The following is a 13,401-nucleotide window of genomic DNA, read 5'->3' on the forward strand; positions in this document are numbered from 1 at the left end:
ACAATAAACTATTATTATCCTTTTTTACAATTTGGAAAGCCTGAACAGGACAGAGATTATATAGGTTTCCTGCCACAAATAAAGTTGTAACCAAAATTTCCAGGAGCAAGAGGGTTTCCAAATCCCTAGTAAGCTCAATTTACCTCACACAGTATTTTGTATCTCAAAATTCCACTTTAAAACTGGAATTTAAGCAGATCCTTGAAGTCACTGAAGACAGAATTTGATCTATAGGCCAGGCGCGGTGGCTCACGCCTATAATCCTAGCACTCCGGGAGGCCAAGGTGGAAGGATTGCTTGAGCTCAGGAGTTTGAGACCAGCCTGAGCAAGAGTGAGACTCCGTCTCTTCTAAAACTAGAAAGAAGTAAGCCAAACAACTAAAAATAGAAAAAATTAGCTGGCCATGGTGGCACATGCCTATAGTCCCAGATACCTGGGAGGCTGAGGCAGGAGGATTGCTTGAGCCCAGGAGTTTGAGGTTGCTGTGAGCCAGGCTGACGCCATGGCACTCTAGCCCGGGCAAGAGAGTGAGACTCGGTCTCAAAAAAAAAAAAAAAAAATTTTGATCTATAAATTCAGTTCCCAATAAGAGGAATCATTTCTTTTAAAATGAAAGTTTTTATCTTATTAGTGTTCTGTGGTGATGCTTTCTGCTGGGGCCCTGCAGAGGGTAAAACCAGGCTTGAAAAGACAGCAATGTCCCCTGGAACAGCCAAGGAATCTGTGCAGACGCCGGACCACATGGTGCAATACGCACCCCATGAGCAGGGCCTGTCCCCCAGAGCCTCCCGTGTCCTGCAGAATGACAGAGTGACGTGGCTCAAGGCACAGACCCAAGCCCACAGGGAGAGCATCTGCAGGTACATGTACAGACATCCTCACTGTCCACGCAGACACCCTCACTCACACACGCCGTACACACTCGCTATACACACAGACACATATATGCACACATTCACACACAGATGTACACATAACACAGACCCATGGATGTACACAGAAAAACACATACAATCACAAATAAACAAAGATACACCTTGCGACACATACACAAAAGCACACACACATACATATATATTCACATATACTCAAAGACACATGCACATAGCACAGACATACACATATTCACATGTACGCAAAGACACACATATACCACAGATGCTTACACGCACTCACACATATACGCAAACACTCACACACAGCCTCACACATAGGCTGAGGCATTGCCATTCTGGGAAAAGGCCAGTTCTTCCGAAGTCAAGCTCTGTCTGTGGCAAGAAAGCCATCACCGAATGAGGGAGCTGTCCACCCTGGAGGGGGGGAGAGCGGGCAGTGAGAGAAACACAAAGGCAGGGGGAAGCGGAAACATTTTTTGAAATACTTTTTGGAATGTTCAAAAATATTGGGAAAATTTGAAAGTTTTCAGTTCTGGTTAGAGTTTAGACCTTCAAATCTTTAGGTCTGCAAAATTGTCTATTATAAATCTCAGAGCAGAGTCAGACCTGGGTTCATATCCTAATTTTACCCTGTATGTGATCTTGGGCATATTACTTAACATCTTTGAGCCTTGATTTTCTCATCTATTAAATGGGGATGATAACACCAGTCTCTCAGCGTTGCTGTGCTGTGATCACACCACGTGGCTCCGTAACACCATTGTCCAAGCCCAGTGGTCAGCTCCCTTCTCCATTGTCTCACGACCAGTCACCAACAAGATGGATTTATATATTTAAGGCATATCGAAATTACTCCATGCTTCATTATTTTCCCATAGACCTTTTTGCCCTCCCTCACCCTCTCAAAAACCACTCCAAACTCTCTTCCACCTCCTTCATTCTAAAGCATCCAGAAGATGTACACCTTTTCCTGATCACCACAATCTCAGAGTATGAACAGCAGATAATGCAATAGTCCAAGGCTTCAGTCTTTTTGGAATAAAGAAATCTGACACATTCTTTTCTCTGCAGAATGAGGGGCTGATTCGCCCCCTCCCCACATGTGAATGGTGAAAACAAGGAGGCTGAGGCCACCAACTGCCTAACCTCACCTCACTGTTGCTATAATATAGCCAGGTAAGAGTAGATTGGGTTCAAATGAACATTTGAGGCTTCTAGCATTTTTCTTAGACATCTAAATGCCCAAAGGAAAAGTGACTATTTCTTATTTGATAAGAAATGGTTACAAACCTTTCACCAGTGGCCATAATCTACTTCTTCATCAAGGATGCTTATAAGACCCAGGACATGATGGCCAGCCCTCAGAGCACCTGGAGTACTGTGGAAGGGGCACCTTGGGCTTACTTTTCAGAGTAGCCCATCAGAAAATGGATTCCATTTTTAAATCCCCAAATTTCTTCATTAGTGAAGTTTCAGAAAGCTGGGAGGTGGAAGAGATCAAAAGATCCAAGGTGATCTGTGGCAGACCAAATTGCCCACACCTGTCTGGTGATATATAATAAGTCCTGTGCATTTGTATTCCCCACTCACGTTTCTTCATTTCCAAGAAACTGCTCTCAAGGAACCAGGGGCTACTGTGAAACCTTTCACAGAAGGTTTGTGTTTGTTTGATCGATTTTAATTCTTTGAAAAATGGTGTTTTCTATCTCTTCGGTCACAGAAGATCAACAGGGTGAAGAAAAAAAAAATCCCACTGAAGAGACTAAAACTAGAACCAACACACTTGGCAAGGACTTCTAAAATGTATTTAAGAAAATGCAGCTTTCTGGGGAAATCCATCAGAATTTCAGGTATTTCCATTGGAATCATAATGCTAGTGCATTACTTCAATATTTTAAAAACTAAGTTACTTTGTACTGATAGGAATAATGTTCATTTTACTATGCTCTGAGATCAGATTAATATTTTGTGAAATTTGAACTCTGGCGTGCCACCTTGGAGCCCCGTGGGGCATTGCTCTTTAACTGCCTTTTGGGCGAACAGAGTCCTTTTTGCTGTATAATTTGACTTGACAGCCTAATGCTCAGGACAAGGTTTTCCTCGCTCCTAAAGAAAGGGAGCTGGGGTCCGTGGGAGTCACTTCCAGAACTCCCCATTCACAGACCCCACAATACCCCTGCCTGGCGTGGCCATCCTCTTGGGACAGCCAGCGGCACTCCAGCCCACTTAGGGCAGCTCCACCTGCCAAATGGGAGCCTGGTCTCTGAGCACCTTAAGATCCACAGCTCTCTGAACTTTGTATATTCAAATCTGCACACTCATTTACTCTTCCAGACGCCCTGTGAAGTGCATGTTGTCTACATTTCAAAGGTTATAAGCGGCTTCCCTAAGGGTACACAGTTGGGGGCCAAATTGGAGCTAGAGCCCTCTTCTCCTCTGGGGCTGACCAAAGACCAAGGCTTCCACCAATGCTCACCAGAGCCACCTCTATTTGGGACTTTCACCCCAAATCCTTTTGTTGGTGATTTCCCTCCAGGAGTAAGTCATTTTCTGAGCTGTCTCAAATAACAATTTGGCTGAATGTGTGTTTCCAAAAACATCTCATTTTATTTGTTTGTTAAGTTTCTTTACTGACTACTACTAGCTGATAGGAGAAGCCAACGGGGCTTTAAGGAAACACACACACAACTGAAAGGTTATGCAAATGTTTTTCTTGGAATTTTCCATTCCTTTCCCACATAAAAGGAGAAAACAACAGTCAAATGGCAGGCACGGCTGGTGCGGTTGCCTCAGGTTTCCTGAGCAAGAAAGAAGATGGCTTTGCAAAGGCAGGCTTGGGAAATATTCTCGGAGGGGGGTGCATTGATTTAGTCTGGGAATCACTAATTTTCAAGTGCATCAACAAGGCAAAACCACAGGACATACCAAGTTATGGCACTCCTGCCTGAACTCATACCTGCGCTCTGAAATATCCAAGTCTAAGAATGGTAACAGAGGTATAGTTAAATTAAAATTACATTAATTAAAACTTCCATTACTGGGCATTTTAAAAATCAAACTTTCCAATTCAAAGTTGCCACTATTGCCGCTGACAATAAAATCCTCTTTTCTGGTGACAATTTCCTTTTTAAATGCCCTGATAATTGTGACCAAAGGAATGGAGGACTGATTCACCTACGTAGTCCACATGTAAGGAAAGCCTGAGACCCAGGATTCAGTTTTGCATGACAAATCATGACGAGATGTGTCTGGCGCTCCTCCCTCCCCCGACTCGTTATTTGTCATTAAAGACAGTTCATTTTTATTGAACAATTTATAGTTTCCTTTTTTATATTTTCGCTTATTCTAAACCAGGGTACCTTGAAGAGACCATAACATAATTTTCCAAAATATTTTATAAAATTCTTGTTAAGGTATTTTCATAACCTAGTAATAATAATCTTATAACAACATAGCTAAAGCACAACATTCCAATATTAATTCTTTAAAACTTAAGGGAAAAAGACACATTGAACATCATGGTATTTCGTGATGACGACAGCAGCATTAAACATAGAGAACTGCGCCAGCCACAAAAATACTGGAAAAATTCTAATTTGAAAATTGGCATCACATTTAAGGTAAATCATATCCTCTATCATCATAGCCAGTCGCATGCTTTAAAAATACATCAGTGTACGCATGTCTTGTTATCTAATTTCTAGTTTTTTTTTCTAGCTTTTCTTGACAAATGACTAGCAACTAGAAAAAAGTCAGAACATCCTTCTCATATCAGAAAAGATCACACCTAAAATTGTCCTTTCTCTCCACTTCCTTTCCGGATTCCTTCCTACAACAAGTGCTGTTTGTTTCATCTGGTGATTTGGGGTCCCTTTGTAAATCTTTGTTCTTTTCCTACTTAGACAGCTCAAAAATAGTAACCTCTTCAATAAAAGAGCAAATTCAAAAATATTCTGGAGATAATTTCAATGTTATCATTTTTAAGGCTGTAATTTGGATAATATTTTAACAGAAGGAGTCTGGTAGCAAATGAAATGTACAATGTAAGTACCTATTTGCAGGGACAGGATTATCTTCTAGATGATACACTATCACATAATTAGTATTCTTCAGTAGAAGATCAAATATTCTCGGTAATTGCAAATAAAACAGAAAATTACATTAAACATATCCATGACAGTGTATGGAAATGTTGTAGACATGTCTCCATTTCCACTCCATTTTCACATTTAATCATTGCTAAATCTCTACAACGTATTTTTCTGATGTCTCATTCTATAACAATATTCCATATGTTTGGCAGCCTCTCCCTCGTAAGGAGAAACTTTCAATTAATTTGGCTGCAAGTTTTGTCTCTATGAAGCTATTCCCAGAACAAATCCCTTAACCCCTTAACATTATAATTAAAGCAAATTATACTTTAAAGGCATCTGGGGGTGAGGTACCGCAGTAAAACATCTGTGGCTAGACCCAGACTGACAGAGGGAAGGGGGCAGGGAGAGCTGAGAAAGGAAATCCACCAAAATATAATCACAGCAGCAGTTAGGACTCACCTCCCAAGATGATGATTTTCCAGTCAGCCACTAATACAGTTAACCCAAAGTACATTTTCCAAGGGAGGATCAATTTCAATTTCACCAATTAAACCCAACCTGTCTACCTACCCCCAACAGAAGTGCTTCAAAATGGTTGATTTGTGCTCCATTTTGATCTGGGCTGCTATAAAAATTGAGGACTAAAAAATGGCAAAACCTCACAGCGGCATCTATTTTTATTTGATTTCCTCCTATCACAAACAACAATAACAGTCTGGCTCCAGGGTGGCTTCTGTCCTAAACCCAGCACCTGTTCTTCCCTCCCAGGTCTCCGAGAAAGAGAGATGTGCCTCACCACCCTGCAGCCTGCTGGACTCCTGCCCCCCAGTAAAACCCCTGTGCTGTGAATTCCTGCACAAACCCATGTTCCTCCCTGCAAAGATTTCACATAGGAAGGAAGGAAAAGACAGAAGGGGGGGGGTGGGAGAAGGAGGGAGGGAGAAAAAGAGAGAAGACATTCAAGCCACCAAACCACAATGGAATTTTACTAAAAGCACTAGATCCTATTTGCTCACATCTGTGCTATGGGCATTGTTAACACTCGTTCCAGCGAGGGAGAAAAGTCAGAAAATCGTTGTAAAAGTAAATGCCCCCCCACTCCCCAACATGACCAAATCCAGCAGTCTGTACGGTAATGTATCTGGTGCTGCCACAGCGAACTGCTGCTTCAGTCTGTCTTCAACCTTGAGTTTCCCAAAGTGGGTATCATTACTCCTTTTGTCCTCTCATCAGCTAAACTGGTTCCAAGTGTCTATGTGTTCCAGAGCTTCACAGCTCAATTCCTGATAAATTTCCCTAATTGAAAGAAATGGCACAAGGTCCCTTCATCCAACTCCACTGACCCTCCCCCATGCACATCTCTTCAACTGGAGGAGGACACAAGTTGCCCGGCCAGAGAAAGCCACCAAAGATCCACCGTTCCTGCCTAAAACAAGAGGCTCAAAGGAGATTTCTTAACAAGGTAATAGAAAGAACGGTTAATCCCTGTTTAATATTCTGTCCCTGCGACTGCAAGCGCTGTCCTCCTTCCCCTGGCTGGTCTGTCTCCTCCCAACACTGGGGCCTCTCTGGGTGTGTTTGCTAACGTGGGTGCTAAGTAATTGGTAACTAACACAGAGTGAAAGGTCACTAAAATCCGAGGCAAATGAGAAATCAGGACAATGCAAATATTTAGGACTTGAGGCTGTCTACACCTGGCCAGCGGGGTCGTCAGGTCACCGTTCAAAATACAACATGGTCCTGTGGCCCGTGTTTTTGTCTACTCAATGGAAAGAAATTGCTTTGCCGGCTTCCCGCCTCCCCCACCTCCACCTACCCTCTGGGAGGACTCGATTTTTTAAAATCGACCTTGGTATTTGCAGTGATGTAGGCGGTCTCGAAGGCGTTCCGAGGGCTCGCGTTGCCCTAATCCCCGCAGCATTCAGTCTGCATTCTTGCCTGAGCCCCTCTTTGTTTCTGGTGTGTGGAGAGGCAGGTCCAGGTAGCCCCGTCGCTTGGTCGTCTCTCCTTGAACTTCCTGCCGCCCCCGGCTTTATCCTGCCACGGCTTTTCTAGTCATTCCTTTCCTTCTTCACTAGTTTCACCCTTCAGATCCCTTAAAAAAGACACATTCGCCCCGCCTTGTAAAAAATTAAAAAATTTAAGAGGTCCCATGTTGGATAAAGTCAACCTCCTGAGAGAGACGGGGTGAAGCCCGCACTCGGTCCCGGGCCAGCTGCGGCCTCTGGTGCGGCGTGTGCAACCCACGGCCCGCGCCATCTCGCCTTCCCGGGTGGCGCACAGGGTCCCCAACTCCCCACCCCTCTCTGGTCGGATTTAATTTACGTCGTCGGCTGCCCAGGTGGGGCCCTGGTCTCGCTTGAGCCTGCCAGGTTCGCAGCGCTCGTCAAGGTCCCTAAGCCAGAGGGCAGAGCGGGGAGCGGAGGCTCGAACGCGGGCACAATGCGCGGGCCACGCAGAGCCCGGCTGCCTCTCCGGTCCCAAAATGGGAGCGTTACTTTCTAAGGGTTAAAAAGTCACGGAAGGCTCGAGCCGCTGGCATTGGGGTTTAATTTTGTCTGTCCAAATGCTTGGCGCGAAATGGGCATGGGGAGGGAGAGAGGTTTCAGCGCAAACTACTTTTACTGGGCGCGCCGTCAGCGCTCGCGCCTGCAGCGCCTGCCCTTGCGGGGAAAGTCTCTGCCCTGCTCCAAAGGGCAGGAAACGCGTCCCAGGCTTGGCCAGTCCCAGCTCAGTCGGACCTCAGGGCTGCACGAGAGAGTAAGCTTCGAAATGGAATGGGAGCAAACCGCTGGATGGATGGAGGCAACGGGCCGAGGCGCAGGAATGCCGAATGCAGCGTGCGGTGGACCCAGAGGCTGTCCCTCCCTTGCCCCATTCCCCGCCGCGACCTCTACCCGCGGTTGTGGGGTGCGGTGAGCGCAAAGCCGGCGGTCCCCGAAAGGCGGCCCTGGCCGCATCTGCCTCCACCCGCGGGCCCCCGAAAACTCGAGGCTCGTCCAGGATCCCGTGGCGAGTGCCCAGGATCGTGCATCACCCGCAGGCGCGCAGCAAACGCTCTTGGAAGGAATTCGTCTTCTGTTCCTCGGGCCACCCAGGCCGGCGCCTGCCCGCTGGGCGGAGGAACCCTGCTCTGGTCGCAACGAGGTCATTCAGGTCGCGCTCCCAGACCCTAGGACGCCACTCCCGCCCAGCCCTGCACAGTCTCGCCTAGCTCAGGTTTTCCGCAAGCCAGGACCTCGGCCAAGCGAGGAAACAACTCGAGTTAGGTTGTTCTTCCGCTTCTCAGTCCCTACTTCCCGACTTCCCGGGACACTGGGGACCGCTCAGTGCAGACCTTTGCCCCTCACCCACGCCACTTGCTTGCTCGGTGACCCGGTTTAATCGTTAATTCTGCACGCTGAGTGCACTAGGACCGCGGCTTGCCAAGCTTCCCCCCCCCCCCCCCCCCCCCCCCCGCCCCGTGATCCCGGCTATGGAAAGGAAAAGACCGGAGCCCTCTCGCCCCTCGGGCGTCCTTGACCACCCGCTGTCCCAAGCGAGGTGCTGCGTAGTCAACCCAGTTTCTCCAAACACCCTTCTGGATGGTGTGGAGCCCTTGCTGGAAGCTGGGGTGGGATCCTAGCGGTTAGGGAATCCGAACCCTCAACCTACCAGGTCGGAATCGGCTGGCGGGGATAGACGGGCTGACCTTTAAAAATTGTCTCGCACTTGATAATATTTTGTGACACAGGGAGGGAGGTCTATGGTGTCCGGGGCTGTCTGTTGTCTTAATATCTGTATCGGAATCTGATAGTCTCTCATATATATATATATATATATATGGACAGAGAGAGAGAGAAAGAGAGAGAGATGGTTTTTTTCCCTCGCGCATCGAGACAAGGCAGGAATGGAAAGAAGAGCGAACAGCTCCAGGGTTGGAGAGGACTCCTGCCTTGGGAAGCGAGTCCATTTCACCTCCTTCGGAAATGGCCCGCAAGAAGGAGATAACGTCAGGGGCTGGGATTCACGACTCGATCTGCGCGGGAAGATTTACCCATGCACCCCAGAGGCGCCCCAGGAGGGGAAGAAAGTGGTAGTGGGGTATCCGAAAGAAGTCCTTCACTCAGACCCTACAGAATACAAAATAAAATATCCTTTTCCCACTTCACGGTTTGCATAGGTTGCAGACGCAATTTTAGGAGACAAGGAAGGAGGACGGAGCCGGCCCGTCCTCCCGAGCCCGAACAGGCAGGTCTCTTCTTCCTTCCCAGGGGGTTGTCCCCCTCTCCCGCCAGCAATCCCGGGGCCACAGGCGTCGGCTGTCCTTTCCTTTGGTGTCTGGGAAGACTACGTGGGAGATGGGTCAAAACCGAGGGCAAAGGGCGGATAAAATGCCCCACCTTCCTATATTCCTGCCCTTTTCCGAGGCGCCTTAGCCGGCGAGATGGGCCAGCAGGATCCAGATGCGTAGAGAGGACCGCTGAGGTCCTGGAAGAAGAGCTTCGGACGCGGCTCCGGAGACGCTCACTGCACCCAACACTGCCCCGGGTCGGCGCTGGAAGGACTTGGACCTTGGCCTCCCTACAGCCCAGAATGAGGCGGCGGGGGCGACCCTGACAGAATCTGGCTGGGGGCGTGGGAGAGAGAGGGAAAGAGAGGGAAAGAGGGGGAGACAGACCCGCAACCCCAAATCGCGGTGGGCCAATAGCCCGGGACCCACCAGCTCAGGATGAGGTCCCTTTCCGAACCCATTATCCCTTCCCCCAAATAGACCGAGACCTTTCCAAAGAGCCCTCGGCCCGCGCTGTAAGTGACCACCCGGGGGTGCTGCCTCCTGCCAACACAGGCTCCTGCCACCCACAGCAAGGAGCCATTGACCCGAGGCGACAGCGGGGCTGCACCTGCCGAAGGAAGGGGACTCTACTTCCCTACTCCAGATGGCTCTTGGGATCGCTACCAGCCTCCTCCCGCCCGATTCCTTCCTTCCGACAGCCTCGCTTCAGGCCGACGCCCCTTGAGCCGATGGCCACGAGGAGCTTGTCCCGAGAAGTCCGATTGGAGCCTCCCGGGGGCTGTCGGAGCGACAAGGCCCGCGCTGGGGCGGCGCGAGGTGAAAAACGGGGAGGGTGACAGCGCTAACTACCAGTCCGCCCTGGAGTCTGCAGTGGCGGGAGGCAGTGGGTAGAGCGGAGAGGGGGACCCACGGAGTTGTGAGCAGAGACCGCGAAGATGGAGAATTTATTACATTACTTGGTAACGTTTTCCTGACGGGAATGCACTTCACACATCCCCAAATACGCGGAAGAATATTTTGACTGCTGCCAAAACAAACTGGATTTAAACTCCTTATAAAATGCCCCTAGAGCTGAGGGCACCAGAGGCACCACGAGATTGGGGGGATCCCTAGACCTGCTGCCCCCAGTGCTCCATTTGTGGTGGCTCTGGGTGATGAAGAGGCAAGAACATGTCTGCCTTGGGAGTGGGGGGCAAACCGAATTTTCCAGTTGGCAGATTGGAGGGACCTCTGTGAGCCAGCCTTTCTCTCCTCTCTCCTCCCCAAGATTTAAAAGGCTAGGGCCCTGGGATTACCCCCCTTCCTCCCAGAGGCTCCCCCCACCACCCTCTAGTTCTTAAGCCACTAAGCCCCATGTTTCAGGAAATAGAACGTGTATATGTGGGTGAGGGAACCACGCCCCACCTACCACCTGGTTCCAGCACCAAAAGCTTAATAGCCAGCGGCCAGATCTGCTGCAAGGCAGGATACAATCCCACAGTTGCAAAAGAAAAAAAAGTTGGATCCCGAAGTCTTCAGGGATGGAGTCCCTCAATTTTGGCCCGTGCCTTCTCCAACGGAGGCCACAGAACCCGGGCAAGACAAAAGAGAGGACTGACCATCCCCTCTTGGTTTGGCATTGTCTTGCTGGGGGGAGGGTTCTTTTCTATACCTCCTTAAGTTTTCCACACTTTGAACCCAGACTCTGGGCCCTGGTGAACTGTAGCTCTGCAGGTGAGTTCTGGGTATTTTAGGAAAGCGAGTTTCTGAGGTAGAACATCAAAGTTGTCTTTCAGCAAGAAGAGCAAAAAGTGAGACAATCTCAGAATGGAGCATCACAAGAAAGGCTGTGAGAGCGGAGCCCAGCGTCCTTCATTGTGGTCCCAATACACAGGTCACCTGCGGGCCACAGCCATTAAAGCACAGACATATTGGGTACCAAGGACAGGAGTCACACACATACACCCTTCCCCCACTCTCGCACTCCTTTCAGTCCCTCAGAGCTACAAGCAGCTTAAGGACTTGTAGCATCTTTGCCAGGGTTTGTGTTTCTGTTTGTACAGGGGCTGACACCCTACTCTGTCCCTGCCAGGGCGGGGGGAGCAGTGAACCTCCAATGCCTTCCATAGAAACATCTTAGCAGTAAACGCCCCCAAAGCACAGCACAGGTGTGGGACTGTTTGCCCACAGTTGACATAAAGACATAAAGAATCTGTAGGATATAGTCAAGCAACAATGTAAATACGCTTGGATGAAACTATCCTATTCTAGACCCTTCCCAAAAACTTCCCAGGGAAGCCCGGGGCGCGCACTCGCCAGCCTGCCCTTTGAGGTATCGCCAGGACAGAACTAGAGCCGCGGAGAGACCAGGCACTGGAGGGCGCGCTCGTGCGCCCTCGTTCGTAGGCAGTCACCATCCTTGGGTGAGCCGTCCTTTACTTGAAAGGAACCCCGAGGATGTAGCTAAATAAGTCGCAGACGGAAGTACAGTCCCTTGGCACAAGTGGACTGGGGGAAGCTTTGGTTTCTCCACCTTGCCCAGGGCCACCTTGCTGAGCGCGCGAACCGGCGGGGCAGGACACTCGCGGCGCTCACCGCGGACGCGCGCGCGCGCGACGCTCGGGCACCTGTTCTGGCCTCCGCACAGATCCTCTCTCACGGACTCTCTATTCGGGAGCGAGGGACAGAGACAGATTCCCTTCGGGAAAATCTGCGCGCGCGCACCCTTAACACACACCCTGAGAGCTGGGGATAAACACGCCCCGAGCTCACGCTGCCCGGCTAATTTCGGACGCGGGAAGAAAGCGGGCGGGTTAGCAAAGCGCCCGCACACCCCCGTCTTTGCCCCACACCCCAGTCTTTCCCCCTGCAAATCCAAGCCACCCTGAGCGCCTGTCCTCGCGAGCGCAAGAGCTGAACCGAGAGTTCACAACTTCGTCTCGGCGCTTCTCCCTCCCCTGCATTCCTTGACTAGTTGGACTGTGGCGAGCAGATTCCCTCACAGGAGCAGCCAGTCCCCCGCGACAAACGTGGTGAGTGCAGGGGGCAGTAGCGGCTGGGGACGCACTGGGCGCGCACGCCGGGCGCACAGGCAGCGGGGACGAAGAGTGTGGCCCCGGCTTCCCCGCTGCCAACCCCGGGGGCGGGAGACGCGCTTTCCAACTTCCCGCCACCTGGGATGAAGTTGCACTAACGGTCCTGCTAGCTTTGACCGTCGCCCCACGAGGAGATTATTTGGGGGAGCCACCCTCCCTCAGGCCTGGCCTGCAGCTCGTAACCCAGGTGTTCCCAAACAGCACTCTCCCCGGCGTTCCCAGAAAAGCCCTGCGTTGGAGATGCGGGGTTCTGTACTCTCGGCTTGCCTCAAGCAAGATCCGGGAGGCTTTCGCGTTCCGCCCCGCACAGCCACAAGCCAGGCCCTGCAAACGCACTCTGGCCAATGCCTCTGCCCTATGACCGCCTCTGCGCCCCGGCCGCCGGCCCCTCCCGGTCAGGGCCACGAACAGCGTCCGGCTCGCCCCGCAGCGGCTGAGGCTGCAAGCTGTCTTGTTATCAAATTAAATCAGCGAGAAAGGGGGGTGTCTTACGTTGCATCGGCACACCGAGCATCTCCGGGAGCCCCTTGACAGCCCCCTCCGCGGGGACAGTCGCGCTCTGCATCATCTCGGAGCGAGCGACAGGGAGTCGCAGTCTATGGAGATCTCTCACTCTCTCGCTCTAGCTCGATTCAGAAAATTGAAAATAATAATAAAAAACCCAACCAGGCCGCTGAAGTCACAGTGGAAGCCCGGGTCTCGGTCTCTCCGGGAGGACTCCACAGGCTGGCCGGCCCCCTCCCCCCGCCACTCCTCAGCCTGTTTCAAATCCCTTTGATCTCGCTCTCCGGGGCTGGTGCACATCCCAGGTTGAGGAGACGCTGTTGCTGCAGCTCTGTCTTTTTTCCCCTCCTCCCTCCTCCTCCCGCTCTCCTCCCCCTCCCCCTCCACCCTTCGCGTGCCGGCCGCCCGGGAGGCCGCGGTCACCCAGGCATTTTGATTCATTCACACTGCAGGAGCGGCCGTGACGTCGCCTTCCGCAGGGAGGCCCGCCCTTCAGCAAATCCCCCCAGCCGGCAACCGGCCGCCGACCCTGGCCATAGTGGGGGTCCTGGCGCCC

General features: G+C 50.8%; 1 protein-coding gene across 1 annotated transcript in view; it reads right to left on the bottom strand.

Moving 5' to 3' along the window:
- The window catches only part of LHX4 (LIM homeobox 4), a 40,175-nt gene extending 27,266 nt beyond the window's left edge, over positions 1 to 12,909 (bottom strand). Inside the window, exon 1 of the mRNA XM_069459384.1 lies at positions 12,834 to 12,909. Coding sequence (XP_069315485.1) covers positions 12,834 to 12,909 — 76 coding nt within the window. The remainder of the gene's footprint in view (positions 1 to 12,833) is intronic.
- Positions 12,910 to 13,401: the final 492 nt, after the last annotated feature.

This window comes from Eulemur rufifrons, chromosome 27 (genome assembly GCF_041146395.1).
Source record: "Eulemur rufifrons isolate Redbay chromosome 27, OSU_ERuf_1, whole genome shotgun sequence".
Classification (NCBI taxonomy): domain Eukaryota; kingdom Metazoa; phylum Chordata; class Mammalia; order Primates; family Lemuridae; genus Eulemur; species Eulemur rufifrons.